This window comes from Centroberyx gerrardi, chromosome 16, assembly GCF_048128805.1.
Source record: "Centroberyx gerrardi isolate f3 chromosome 16, fCenGer3.hap1.cur.20231027, whole genome shotgun sequence".
NCBI classification, from domain to species: Eukaryota; Metazoa; Chordata; class Actinopteri; order Beryciformes; family Berycidae; genus Centroberyx; species Centroberyx gerrardi.
The window spans coordinates 12,426,656-12,441,449 of NC_136012.1; the positions used below are offsets into that span (position 1 = coordinate 12,426,656).

Consider the following 14,794-nt stretch of genomic DNA (forward strand, 5'->3'; position numbering starts at 1 on the left):
ATTGCCGTTTAAGAAAAATAAATTGTTACAGTTGGAAATAATCAAGAGTGGGTAAAATGGATAAGAACAGTTTTCGATAGATAACAGGAGTTAGTTTGGCAACTGGCAAGGGATAGTGACTTAGTTTCTGTAACTTTATTGAAGTCTTCAGCATCCTTGGCACATTTGCCATTCCGCCGTGGAAGGTGAGGGCGCTCCTTCCAGTCCACTGATGCTTCTTCACAGACGGTCTGACCCCCCATCAACAAGCCACTTCCTCTTTTTTCTGATTTCATGGCGATCGGGAGAGAGGGAACACCACCGACGCACGCACACTGTCTCAGCACTCCTGAAAGAGTTTAATCGGGGTAAATAATCCACCATTTTTGCACGATTCAGTCACTGGGGTAGGGAATGTTGCCACTTTAATTTAATTATGCGGGCGATCCATGTTTCCCTGTAGAATTAAGCTAATCTGGTAGCTTCTATGTCACATATTCACATTGTAGCGCCACTCGCTGATAACAAATCGGACGAAATGGGCTCCCCCTCCGCCTGCATCTCCCACACACGCAGCGGCACGCTAGTTAACGGCGGTGGCTAGCTAACGTTAGCAATGATGCAAACGTCTCCATAGTTGTATGGATATGATCAAAATTGACACCTTTGCTAGCCAGCTAAATAATCGTGGGTTGGTTGTTTGTATTTGGCTGAGGTTTCGGAAGAATTTGATGTTTTCTTGAATTTGTTCCTTACGTTACAAACCGCAACAGTGTTTGTGTTTGGGTAGCCAACGTTAACATTGGCTAGCTACCTAGCTATGTAACGTTAGCTCGCTTGGCAATTTAGAAGTTAAAACAACTCAGAAGTTATACGCTAGGTGTGATAGTTTTATGGCCTAACGTGAGCTAAACATCATTTTGCACACTACTTTGGAATATCTGCATGAAAGAGACAAATGTTATCCAAAAGCCACTGCAAGCCTTGTGATTCTTGTGGCTAAAGAACGGGTTAGCATTAGCGAGTTTTGTAGCTAGTTAACGGTAACTAGCATAAGTTGCTAGCTAGCGGCTCCCTTCATGATTGGGATTTTACCTTCAAATTACTGTTGAAATTAGTCAATTATACCGTCGATTACGCTACACGTAGCAAAGGTGATTCGATACACTGTGCTGTTGAAATATTACTGTTTTTAACTGTAACATTAACTGTAGTAAAGCATGGCTAGCTACCGGTTTTATTGGTAGAGAAAGAGTTTGCAAAAGTATTTGAGCTTCAGTAGCTAACCTGCTCACGCTTATGACAACAAATTATTGGCTAAACTTGTCACTAAACTAAGCATATATTAACAAACACGACATTTTACAGTCAATCCTCACTGCTGTGTGTACAAGCTTGCAAACGTGAGTTGGGATGGTGTTTTGTGTGCCAAAGAGCCTCCTGCAATGTTATCAACTGTATGATATTGTCGTCTTATATTTTTAAAGGCAGTATACTTTTTCCTTGTTTACAGTGTAAACAGAGTTGTCAACCTGATTGGCACAAAGGCACAAACGGAATTGTTCTGCTGGTGAGTTTCAAAATATGTATGACCATTAATACACATAGAGAGAAATAGTGGAAGCCCACATAGTCGTTTTGATTAACATGAAGTGTCTTTTTCCATTCAAAATTATCAGTGATTTGCTGTCGAGTCTTGATTCAAGTTGTTATTAGCCGTTATTATCCTACTTAAATAGTTGCATGTGAGATTATTCAACTGGGCATGTTAGGTAGGTTTGTTATGTCTTTTCAACATGATATTTTGTCTTGTGCTTTGTTTCCTTGTGTTGTATTTTGTTGCATGCTGTACTGCATCATTTTGTTTTGCGATTGATTGTTGATTAGTAAGTTTTAGATAGGTTCATTCTTTGTAAAGTCCTTTGAGACATGCTTGTCATGAATGGTGATGCTAATGCATTGCCGTTCATTAGGTTCTGATACATAAGGTTCTGAGACCAATTGCCAACATTCAGTTATTGCTAATTTTATGCACACAAAAGTCAATGCCATAACGTACATTCTATTAGGTACCTTTTTCCTGTCTACCAGTTTTGATATTTTTTTCTCCAGAACATAAGTCATTAGGTCAGTTACGCTAGGAAATGTAAAAGTATAAATGGAATTTGTATCTTTACTGACTGTCATCCATTTGTGTTTGCAGGTGTAACTGAGGGCTCCCTAGCACTTGGATCTGTTCGTTTCTTCTGTCCCAGGTTCAGACTGCTTAGTCTATGGCTCTGATGGACAAACACAAACAAGTCAAGCGGCAGAGACTGGACCGCATCTGTGAGGGTGAGATTTCAAACCTACTCATACACAAAAGAAAGGAGTATGGTACTGGGCGGATGCATTTATAAGCTATATTATATCATTTTAATGTAAATAATTTAATTTAAATTTTATTGTAATGTTTTATGCCTAAGTCATCTTACCTGTATAGCCAGATAGCCATGGCTTATTATACTAGTGAAAAATAATTTTTCACACCTGACTTCAAAAAGATATACCCTCAGCAATGTCAACATGAAGAAAGTCACTTCATTTTTAGCTATAGCCTGCAACCTTCAGCCCTAGTAGACCAAAGTAAGATTCAAAACTAGATTCTGCCCATTTATACTAGAAAATATTCTCTAATGGTTGTGCGCTCTTTGAAACCAGGTGTTGTAAGCCCCATGTTACAGACTTGATTATGCTTGTACAGTTATGTTGCTTTGAATATATTATTACTGGCCTTTTAGGAATGCAGTGTTTTGGGGGAGCTTTCTTTTGTTTTAGGATGATTACATAATATTGGTTTGTGTAATACGTGTCTACAGTGTTCTGTACCTGAAGGGGTATTGTGAAGCGACTGGTTAAAGTGCTGACTCTTAATTGTATTTCCTTCCTCTCAGTTCATGTGAGAATGGAGGGGGTTGCTGTTTGCTAAAAGGATATCAGTATACAAGGGATGTAAGAATTAATTGTTTTTTAAATTAAGTAGAAATTCCTGCCTAGCCAGCTGTTGAGAGGATTAAGGCTTTGCAGTAGATTTGAAATTGAATATAACACAAAAAATAATTTCACTTAATATAGCCCAGCAAGTATAAAAGGTCATGGATGGTCCAATGAAGGTGTCTGACTTTTCTAGAAAACTCTAGTATTATAGTATTTGGAGCTCCTGGGGAGTGGAGAGTATGCGATGGAGATCAGACATAATGGTGAACTAAAATGGAGGGAACAGTCTGGGAGAGTCTCTGGAGACAGGCGAGAGGGAGAGGACGAGGTGAAGGGTCGTGGCCGCGGCTACAGGGAAACGGGCCAGCTGTCTCTTTAAAAAACGACAACAGCCAAACCGCCCTCGGCCGCAGCCTGGCTATGCTAATGAGGTTAGTGCTGGTTGGCTGGCCCTCAATGGAGCCGCCTCTGATTGGAGGCCGGCCGTGGGGGAGGGGCTGGGTGTGGATGACAGCTGGGATCCAGCCAGCCAAGAACAGTCTGACAGAGAGAGGGAGGAAAAAAAGAACGATAGAGGGAGAGCAAGGCGAGAGAGTGAGAGAGAGAGAGAGGAAGAAAGGCTGACAGACTTCATAATGCAAGGTTAGGCCCGGTGCTCGTGTGTTTTTTTTTAAATGTGTGTTTGAAGCCATGCTTGTGAACTAGGGGGGAGATCTAGGGTTTGGGTGTGGTGCAGCCATGTATGTGCAGTTTCCCTTTTCTGCTTGGCGCGTATTTGTGTTGTCGTAGCCGTTAAAAAGGAATTGAATAACCGTGTGTGTGTGTGTGTGTCTGGCTGTGTCTGGGTGGAGTACTGCTGCTTGCTGCATTATCATCATGCCCTGCCCCTCCCCCCTCACCTCTCCCTCTCTGCTCTCTCTCACTCCTCCAACTGCAGCCAGAGGGAGCGAGGAGAGAGAAAGGAGGAGGGATCGAGGGAAAGAAAGAGCGAGTGAGAGGGAGGGAGAATGAATGAATCACTGAATGAATTGTATTGTGTGTGCGGCCATGCTTTCGCTTCGTAGGCCTCGAGTATGCCAGTGTCCTTTACTCAAATTACTCTGTATGTGTGCGTGCGTCTAGGCCTACTTGTATATTTCCAGAGCACTTTTTTCAGAAGGGGGTCTTTGTTGGATATTGTGTGATGAATCCCTTTGGGTTTTCTACATGGTGTCAGTTATTACAGCGAGGCTCCATGGTTGCAGTGGGTCGCAGTAGGCTTGTTAGCGCTCTTGAGCCTTGTGCAGCTGGATGTGAGTCACACTGGTAAATGGAGTGCAATAGGTTGTGCATTTGCGTGAGGGTACCAGGCTTTACGATTTGGTGTGAATGTTTTTCTTTTTTCTTTTTTCTTTTTTTTTCTCTGTGTATTGCATGCGTGCGTTGGGAAATACTCAGACGTCAGAGGAAGTGTTCACAAATATTTGTTTTCCACCCTTTGCTACCAGCTCCCGACCCTCCTCCGCAGTCTCACCATTACCTCCTGCCCTCTGTCCAAGTAAATGTTCCAGCTAGACACTCTCCCCCACCCTGGGACACACACACCTGTCATGCAGGGGGGACAGGATAGTGTGTGTACTGCTGCATGTGTGGGTTGGTCCAAACCAAGAGCTGGTGAGAGGAAGGCAGAAAGCAGAGGAGGTCTAAAAAGGATTTGCTTATATGATCAGCGGTTGTCTTGAATGTACTGTTAATTTTCCCATAGTTTACCACTAATATTGGCAGAGATGTGACATTCATTTACAGCCATGATATGTCTTTGTATTTGAAAAGCAGCATTACGTTAGTAGGCATAATAGCAAATGGCCTCTGTGCACATGGGCTGTATGTATAGATGTGATTAGCTAGCGAGGTGTGTGTGTGTGTGTGTGTGTGTGTGTATATGTATGTATTTGGGGAAAGAGGAGAACCAGTGAATTGGGGGGGGGGGGGGCACTCTTCCAGACAGGAGAATTTAGGTCATGACTCAGACCCCCTCATGAACCCCCACCACCTCCTCTCTGAGACCCTGCAGTTTTCTCCACCCCTCCCCCAACCGTCACACTCCACCACCTCTCCTACCCCCCACCCCACCCCAGCCCCCTCCTTTCTGTGTGCGCTCGTCTCATACAGTAGGCAGTTCGCCTTCCTGGACCTAGCACTTAAAGATTGAGCAAAATAGCCCTCTTTGATCGATCAGAAGGTAAGCCTCCTCTTATGACGAGTCTTTGAGTATATGAGCAGGAGGCAGATGGATCAATAAAGGCCAGACAAAGTGTATGTGCATTCCTGAATGGTAGCGGAGCCGATGAGTGCCTATGAACACTGGATAGGCCAGGAGCCCGGAAGCCCCCATGCCCCATCGCAGATTCAGTTACACATTACTTATGTAACCATAGAACACACACCTTCGGTGGGTACACACACTCACACACATCATTCTGATAGTTCCCTCAGGGTGCTGGTGGAGATGAGGGCTTTGACTAAAGAGAGTCATGAGAGTTTGAGTTATTATTGTCCAAGGAGTATGGTGGCAAGGCCTGTTAACTTTAGTTGTGTGTGCACGGGGGGGGGGGATTTTGTGTGAGGGTGAGACATGATGACTCGCATTGCATTGGGTAGTCCAGACAAAGAGGGACAGCAGAGTGTTGAGTCACTAACCTCTAGCCTAACCTTATTGGTTCTGAAATACAAGTGGCTGGTACTAGCTGTAGGAGTAAAGAAAAGCTTCTGAATGTTAGCATGTCTGTGTTCATTTGCCTTGTAACATGTTTTGGATGTCTCTTATTTATGAGAATTAGACGTTGTAAACTTTTGGATTTGGACAGTGACTACTTGCATCTCTTGTAATTGCACACATGTAACTACCACCACGTTTCTTCCTCCTTGACCCAGGTATTCGCCCCCCTATCCTGAACGGGCCGATGCACCCGCGGCCCCTTGTGGCACTGTTGGACGGGCGCGACTGCACTGTGGAAATGCCCATCCTCAAAGACGTGGCCACAGTGGCCTTCTGCGATGCCCAGTCCACGCAAGAGATTCATGAGAAGGTACGGAAGATGCACTCACACTACACCTGACCATTCGCTACCTTCTTCATTCTCTAGACAGAGGTTTTTGTTTCCAAAAACCAATGGAATCGCTACACGGTGTACAAGCCCAAAAAACTAGCAAAATTCTGTCCAGCAGAATTGTCTCCTCTACGTCTTACTGTTTTGCAGGAATAGTTAGCAAGGCTGAATGGGTTAGACAAACGATCTTGAATCTGTAAATGCCCTTGGCCTTTGTGGAACCACTGTAATATTTAAATCATAAGTCAAGTGTAATTTAATGTGATGGACATTCAAATTAAGTTTTTAAAATGTTTGTGTGTAGGTGCTGAATGAGGCAGTGGGTGCCCTGCTGTACCACACCATCACTCTGTCCAGAGACGACCTGGACAAGTTCAAAGGCCTGCGCGTCATCGTCAGGATTGGCTCCGGCTTCGACAACGTCGACATCAAAGCAGCTGCCGAGCTGGGTGAGGCGACGGGACTTTAAAATATAACCAGACATACACACACAGGGGAGGACACATACATTCATTGGTACTTTGATCCACAAAAAGATCAACTATATGCAAACACAGAATATCATCTATGCACACACAGAGTGATTCACAGTTTCATATATATATTGTATATCACGCAACAGATCTTGCAGTTTCTGAGTGGCACTATGGCTCAATCTGCAGCAATCTTCAAATTAGATTTTCTGCTGTCTTGCCATTTGAGGCTCATCTTTCTCTCCTCTTGTCCACTGTTTCATCCAGGCATTGCTGTCTGTAACGTGCCGGCCTCCTCGGTGGAGGAGACAGCCGACACTTCGCTGTGTCTGATCCTCAACCTGTACAGGCGGGTCACCTGGATGCACCAGGCCCTCAGGGAGGGAACCCGTGCCTCCAGTGTGGAGCAGATCAGGGAGGTGGCCGGCGGTGCTGCCCGCATCCGGGGCGAGACGTTGGGCATCATCGGCCTGGGTGAGTGGAGGGTGTGGATGTGGGCGGCTAGTCTCTAGCTTTGCAGAGGAACATACAGCTAGGTGTTCCAATAGTGTCTTATTGACTTGTAATAGAACAAAGATGAATTTTGTGCTAAAGTGCTTTAGGGAATCAGCGATTGGTGCGCTTAATCCAAGCTGAAAGATGATGGTCTGACAAGCAATATGCTGGAGGGCCTGTGTGGTTTTTATGCTTCAGTGAATGGGTGATGCTGGTTGGCTCCAGCTCGGGCACCACGGTGGCTGTTGTTAACCCTAACCTCTCCCTTGGCCTTCCAGGGCGTGTTGGCCAAGCCGTGGCTCTGCGGGCCAAGGCCTTCGGTTTCGGCGTGATCTTCTATGACCCCTACTTGCCCGACGGTGTGGAGCGCTCACTGGGCCTGCAGCGCATGGCCACCCTGCAAGACCTGCTCATCCACTCCGACTGCGTCTCCCTGCACTGCAGCCTCAACGAGCACAACCACCACCTCATTAATGACTTCACCATCAAACAGGTGAGGAGGACGCGCTGTCCAATAGACATAACACCCGCTTCTCTCAAGCCTAATTGCTTGTCAATAGCTATGTTTCCATCCAGTCACCAGATAAACTTTTGAAATGTTGAGTAAACATAACATGCAAATTATGTGTTTCCATCAACTGGGTTGATGAACTTCACGACTGTAGCTATGTCAGAAAATGCTTCCACAAGGAAAATGGAAAAGGTCTCTATACTAGATAATTATTTATTCAACAATTGTGTTTCCATTGCTGCTTATTGCATAATTTCTTTATTGACAAAGATGGTTTCCGCCTCAAGTGAGCATAAGAACCTTTGCAATATTACAGAAACTTTATCAAATTGCACTATTTCCATTCAGCCTTTCTAATGTGATGGATCATAATTCTCATAAAAATACTTTGATGGAAACTCAGCTAATGACTGCACTATAATGCATATGAATTCATTAAATGCAAGGGAAAAAAAGATATTATCTCCTGTCCTTCCGCTACTTTCTTTGTGAGATAGAGGATTTGTAAATATTTCAAGACAACATAATTAACAGCAAAGGGACACAGTTTTATGGGGACAGAAAGTACACATCTATCAAAAAAATGTTGCATAGAGAATCAAAGAATTTATTTTCCTATGTATTACTATAATAGAAGCACTCCCAGCACTCTGGCTGCCCTGTCTGTCGCCTTGAAATCTTGTCAAGAGTGTTTTTTTTTTCTTCCTGCAAGCTGGGGTGGACCCTTTAGCTGCAGTTGAGGCTAGTGCCTGAACAAAGAGCTCAACCAAATGTCAACATAACTGCAGCCAAAATATAGCAAATTTAAATGAATAATAAATAAACACAACTGAAAGTTGAATACTGTGATTTAAAATGTCTGTTGAACAAGTGATGGGCGGTCAAGTTCATCATTATTTGAATAGAGGAATAAAGAACATTTCTCAAACTGCCAGCCTGTGAGAAACATTGGTTTATGTTTCATAATGTACAAAGCCCCATACCCTCTCCATACAGTTTAATGTTAGGGATGGGACGATATGCTTATCTCACAATACGATTTGATACGCGATATGGGGTTCACAATTCAATACAATGTAATAAATAAAGGTTCAATGACAACAAAGTCTGACTGTGCAGAATTATGTTTGTATGTAGCTAATATTGGCGTTTGTTTTTCTGCCTCACGATATGTGTTGTCACATTTTTGTATTGCGGTATATTGAATTTCGATATATTGTCCCATCCCTATTTAATATAACTGTTAACTCTGTGCTGCAGATGCGTCAGGGGGCCTTTCTGGTGAACACATCAAGAGGGGGTCTAGTGGACGAGAAAGCGTTGGCTCAGGCCCTGAAGGAGGGCCGGATACGAGGGGCCGCCCTGGACGTCCACGAGACGGAGCCCTTCAGGTAACCCAGACACAGCAGAGCCACGCTGGCCCACGTGCACCCACAGACCTGCACGGTACACATCCTCATTACTGCTTTCTTTAATATCCTCTTCCCCTCCTTTTCTAGTTTTTCAACAGGCCCTCTGAAGGATGCCCCCAACCTGATCTGTACCCCGCACACATCTTGGTACAGTGAGCAGGCCTCTGTGGAGGCTCGCGAGGAGGCAGCCAGAGAGGTGCGCCGCGCCATCACCGGTAAGACGAACCCACACACACCAGGGATGCAAAGTTTCATCAGTGAAACTAAATGACTAGTCCAAAAACAGAAAGGGATTGCAGCAAAACGGACACCCCTGACAGCTGTTTCTCATGCGGTACCTGTGAACACATGTAGCCTACGTGCTTTTCCATTATGTCTAGATGAGCGATGTGGTTTTAACATTTAGCCTTTACAGTTTCACTTTTTGTCACTGACGGCTGTATTTATTGTTCAGCTTTGTATTCCAGTGTGCTCTCACTCACATTATGACATGAGGGCAAACATGATGATCAAAAACATTAACAAATAGTTTTGCTCATACTAAACGAGAGAAAGGCAAGATAGATGGGAAAAATTGAGGGAGAAACACTGAAAATTTGAAAGACTGAATTTTCTTTTCAGTAACTTTTGTTTTCAGTGTCACCTTCTGATCTCCACAAGCCTAGTTATTTGAAACTGGAATTGTTTGCACACACACACACACACACACACACATACAGACCAGGAATCTCCCTAGAATGGAGGTGGTGATACCCAGACCTGTCAACCTGTACACATTTGCGTAACGGCTCCGCATTTTGATTTCAAAGTACGCTGAAGGTGGGGTGATTGACAATAGTTTATTATAATTTTCCCTAATAGGTACTCTTGACTTTTGTATCTACCTCTTCCATCCCTCCTCCTCTGCTTACAATCAACCCCCTTCTCACCCTCTCTCTCACTGGCTGGTTTTCCTGCTTTCTCACTGCTGATCTTCAGCTATGCTAAAGTAAACACAGAAAGTTGAAATTGTCAGATCACTCATAAGTTAACATGAAAGGAAACATAAGATTTGAAGTGTTAGGCGCTTAATCAATGAAATGTCGTTGTAGTTAGTGTGCCACTGGCTCGCATGATGAAGCCATCTTCCAAACAACATTGTTAAATGCACTTGTTAGCTGAACTTAGCTGTGCTCCAGTGACTATAGGTGGGTAAACGTCCTTGACAGTGTGCCACAGATAGCTAATATTAGCTATGTTGTGAATACAAGTGTTGCTTGTTTTTTCAAGTATGAGGATAATAGGCTAGACCCCTAAACTAATGCACAGTAAGTCATAGTCATTCCTGCAGCCACCTAGCCGTAGTTAGAGTAGATGTGAGAGTAGCGAATCATATCAGATTCAGATAAGAGAGTGAAGAAACCGTACCTGCAGGAAAAAGACAGCCGAGTTATAGTGACACCTTGCTTAAAATAGCTCAGTCTGCTACTTAGGAGGCTGTAGAACACAAGTGCAACTGTCACCTGAACTCTGTGCTAGTCTCAGTTTAGTAAAACTGGCCAACTGCCATCATACTTTGTGTCAGCATTGTGTTAGGGAGGGGGGGGGGGGGGGGTACAAATGGTTTAATATTTGCCAATACGCAGGATTTAATGTTATAATCCCATGTGTTATAATCCAGGTTGAGCAGCCATACAGAAGCCCAATTCAGATGTTAAAAGAATGATGTACTGACCTACAGATGGAGACCGTAGCGGATATCAGGCTACGGTGTCACAAATCTACAGGACTATCAGGCAGCACCATTCACAACCACCTATTCTAAATCTTACGGGGTTTAGTATGTGAATGCGGGTATGCCAATGGGAGTTATCATGTGGCCACCTCCCATCACAGACGTTTTAGTTTTTAAACGCTAAACACAGCTACAGTCACCTATCCTACCCTGTACCTAAACTTAGGCTTCCAAGGGTTCTAGGTTTTTCCTTAGTTCCCAACTTTGCCTAATAATTTCTAAGCACATTGTTGGTCTCAACAACAATTGGCTAATGGGATGGCTGACCGTGCTGGCTTGAAACGGCCCACTTGGCAAATACGAAACTGAATTGTATCAGCAAACATTTGCTCTCAATTGCTGCTGCGACACAATTCCGCACTTGGTTATGTCCCCAGCTGTATTGTCTTTGGGAAAGACTTGTTTTCCATCCTCACAAAGTAAGTCTAAGAGTAGCTATGCCTGAACGTAAGGGACTGGCAGGGTCCTCACCTTCCCATTGACTGAGATCTTGGGGAGATGGTAGCACATCAAAGGTTGTATCTATAATGAATCTAATTTGGTTTGCTTCAATACCCCTCCGCTCCTTCCAGTCAAGTAAAGTCTTCTCTACACTTTCCCAATTCATCCCTGATCCTGCTTTTGCCTGAGAGACATCCTTTGCACACCTTGCCACTTCCTCCTGCTGATGTGTTTCCCCAACACAGTTGCCCTACTCCATAGCGCCTTTCACACATGCAGCCTGTTCTGTAAATGTAAGGGCACGGTCATGTGTGAAAAGGAGCCGGTGTTGAAATGCCAGTAAATCAGTTCTGCCAATTTCACTGCTCAAGACTTTGTAACGTTACCTGTAAAGCTCTGTATCGACCATATGTGTGAACGATGCTGTAACATTAACGGCACAAGCACGCACAACATTAGGACGCTAGTATTGTGTGAATGGTAGCATTATGTTTTAAAAAGCAGAAAGGCACGTCTTGTGTGAACAAGAGAAACTGCTACCTTTACTGGAAAAATTAAAACACCAATTTTATGGGTTTCATGTGTGAAAGGGGCTCATAAAGGCCGTAAGCCTAGCCCTATACCTCACCGCCTGTGTTGCACCTGTCCTATAACATCCCTAAACCTGAGCGCTGACTGTGCCTGCTGAACTGCTTCTCTTGGGCTCTGTTTTCACCCTGCTCATTCAGTAGGTGCTACGTTTTAACTAGGAGGATATGCCTTTAGGCTCTGTCAGCGTCATCTCCAGTCTTACTTTTGCATGTTTGAACTTGTGTGTTAGGCCAGATATGGATAGTTCTAAAATCCCTTTCCCATACGGATCCATACTACTAGACACCATGGTACCACGAGCCATTTCTTGACGTACGAGCTAACCAACCTCTCCGATTTTTCTACCTTTTTGATATTGGTATCTCATATGCTGTCAAGAGCCACATTAGCCAAGGAAACAGGCCGAATTGCAGGCACCACAACTTTAACTTGGCTGGTAGCCCTGACCTCTTTATTCCCTCAATACCTCCTGCCTTAGCTCCTGATTCTGCTCCTTGTCATTTCAAGCCTCATCATACCACCTTCATTAGTTTTTAACATGCTTCTGTAAAACCATTGGAATTGCTTTTTTATTCATGTAAAACCTTTTGTCATCCTAGCCCGATTTAGGTTAACATTCAATTTGTTCACCAACTTTTTGGTACAAGGTAGGGATGCACCGATCCGATATCCAGTATGTATGTATCGGTATCAGCTACATGTCGGTCGCTCAACCTCTGATCCATTTATTTATTTGTTCATTTATTTATAAAATTATTTCATTTTCTCCATACGATCCATTTATGCAAATAGACGACAAAAATATTTGCCGTAAACAAGCGTCGTCCACCGCTTACAGCAGTGCGGCGCATGGTTTGAAAGCAGCTGGGTAGCAGTCCTGTCTGCGGTCTGGAATTGCTTTAAATTGGAGACCGAAAGCAGTCAAACAGCAAATTGTAATGTTTTCAATACAAGTGTTACGATGGGTGGCAGCAGCAGAGCTAATTGTAATACTACTAATTTAATCAGGCAGTTGAAGAAACGCCATTCAAAGGAGTACCACAAGCTCAGTCTGTGTCCAAGCAGCAAACATTAGGGAATAGAGATTAAAATAAATTAGATCGGGACATCCCTAGTACAAAATGCTGTAGTAGTCATATCATCTGTTTACTTTTATTTGTTCATTATTTTTACCGCTAGTTTATGTTGAGTTGAGTTACTGTATATGGTTCAATAATTATTTCAGGTACATGTCAGAATTTAGGTATGAGGGCTCAATAAATACATAATTTATCAAAAAATGTTGTGTTTGCTATTTTTGCAGCACACACATACATTAGATCCAAAAATTTCAGCACGCACTACAGGTGCACACTGGAGATGGTACGCCAAAACTTTCTCCATGGTTGGAGGTCTGGAACACATCCTGTCACTTACTTGACTTCATTAACTTACAATCTTTACTCTTAAAATATAATAATGTAAAGCCAATTCGAGAGGGGCTTATGTGTGTTTTATCTGCCCTGCAAAAACTTTAGATTTTTTTCTTTGTTTTATCATTTTATATTTGCAAATAATCTAAAGGAAACCAAATAAACCAAAAAACCACATAATCAGGCAGTCCATAAAAAGGATGTAGTCCAGTAGCATTAATACAGTCTTGCATTGGGAAAACCTCTTCAGAGTGTTAATACTCTGTTTTTCCCGCTCTAGGCCGTATCCCCGACAGTCTGAAGAACTGTGTGAATAAGGAGTATCTGATGGCAGCTTCTCAGTGGCCCAGCATGGAAGCAGCCACGGTTCACCCAGAACTCAACGGAGCCACCGCCGCTTACAGGTGAGAGGAGAGAAATAACTGAAAGGACAGAGACTAGACTGGGTTACGGGGGTCGTAGCTGATGGCTTTAGATGCCATGTTTGTAATACAATTAATGCCATAAACTGTAAAGGCTGAGCAGATTGCACCAGGTTCTTTTAACAGGTTTTGACTGGGCAGCCATATATGATTTCTTTGCCTCTTTCTTTCAGATTTCCTGCAGGTCTGATCAGCGTTGCAGCAGCAGGGGGTCTCCCAGGGGCTGCTGCAGGGATTGAAGGCCTGGTGACGGGGTCCCTGGCACATGGCATCGCCCCTGTCTCTCACCCCCCCCACGCCCCCTCCCCGGGGCAGCCCACCAAGGCCGAGGCCGACAGAGACATCCCCTCCGACCAATAGCCCCCCCCCGCTGCCGCCAACACATTCCGTCACCCCTGGAAACCAACCCACACCCCCGGCCCCCCTCCCGGCATCAGACACAGCTCCCACCCTCCAGTACATTGACATTGGCAGCACCAGTTTGACCTGATGTGGATCTACACAGTCCAGTTTCTCAGATCACATAACCAGCCCAGGAGTGACCTATCCACAGCTACCCCCCCCCCCCCCCCCATCCACACCCCTGCCACTGCCAGAAACCCCGGAACACTCAAATCCCTCCATCCTCCCTCGTGCCCAACCAGCGCCCCACCCACCCCACCCCGTCCCCGTCCCCTCCCAACCCCTCCCCCCCCCCTTCAGTCCCCCACAACGTCAGCAATAACTCTCTTCTCAAGGATTCAATAATTGGATTGGTTTATTTCCTTAGTTGGCTGTTTTTGTTTTAATGGAAAGTTGATCTGTTATGGTTCTAGGTGTTATTGTTTTTTTTGTTTGTTTGTAAAAATAGCATTTCTGATGAGGCTTTGCAGTAAGCCTCCCCCTGCCGTCCTGCTCTGACTCTGACCGGTCGAGGCGCAGAGGCAGGAAGGTTGAAGCCCCCCTATGTACATTAATGGCTGATGTTACTGCTCTCTTCTTCTTCGCTTCTTTTTCCTCTCACCTCCACCTTTCTCGTGGTGGGGAAAAACATGTACAAAAGTAAACAAGACAGAATCACAGACAGTACATCCTGTCCTCCCCACCAGGCATCTGACTAACCCCAGCCCAAATTTTTTTGTTTTTACTTTTTTTATTCCCCCCCCCCCCACCCCCACCCCCATCTCTCCCTGACCTCTCCCTGGTACCGTTGTCTGCTTGCCCAGCATAGGGATCCATA

At 44.4% G+C, this 14,794-nt stretch overlaps 1 protein-coding gene across 3 annotated transcripts; it reads left to right on the forward strand.

Annotated features, from left to right (window-relative positions):
- Positions 1–283: 283 nt before the first annotated feature.
- On the forward strand, positions 284–14,306 carry ctbp1l (C-terminal binding protein 1-like). 3 transcript variants are annotated; one of them, XM_071909729.2, is made up of 11 exons: positions 284–347; positions 1,493–1,549; positions 2,183–2,313; positions 5,869–6,023; positions 6,349–6,493; positions 6,785–6,991; positions 7,291–7,505; positions 8,784–8,914; positions 9,023–9,150; positions 13,434–13,557; positions 13,749–14,306. In XM_071909729.2, exons 3-11 carry the CDS (start codon positions 2,253–2,255, stop codon positions 13,933–13,935), a joined length of 1,353 nt encoding a protein of 450 aa, XP_071765830.1. In that variant the 5' UTR covers positions 284–347; positions 1,493–1,549; positions 2,183–2,252; the 3' UTR covers positions 13,936–14,306. The 3 variants fall into 3 exon arrangements, with proteins under 3 accessions (XP_071765830.1, XP_078145295.1, XP_071765831.1); XM_078289169.1 differs by lacking the exon at positions 284–347 and adding an exon at positions 571–666; XM_071909730.2 differs by lacking the exons at positions 284–347; positions 1,493–1,549; positions 2,183–2,313 and adding an exon at positions 3,562–3,597.
- Positions 14,307–14,794: the final 488 nt, after the last annotated feature.

What these genes read in the sequence shown, in the direction of transcription:
- ctbp1l (XM_071909729.2), top strand. Translation starts at nt 2,253, where the DNA reads ATGGCTCTGATGGACAAACACAAACAAGTCAAGCGGCAGAGACTGGAC. An exon ending in GTTGGGCATCATCGGCCTGG is followed by an intron (nt 6,992 to 7,290) that starts GTGAGTGGAGGG and finishes TTGGCCTTCCAG; the next exon opens with GGCGTGTTGGCCAAGCCGTG. An exon ending in CACGAGACGGAGCCCTTCAG is followed by an intron (nt 8,915 to 9,022) that starts GTAACCCAGACA and finishes CTCCTTTTCTAG; the next exon opens with TTTTTCAACAGGCCCTCTGA.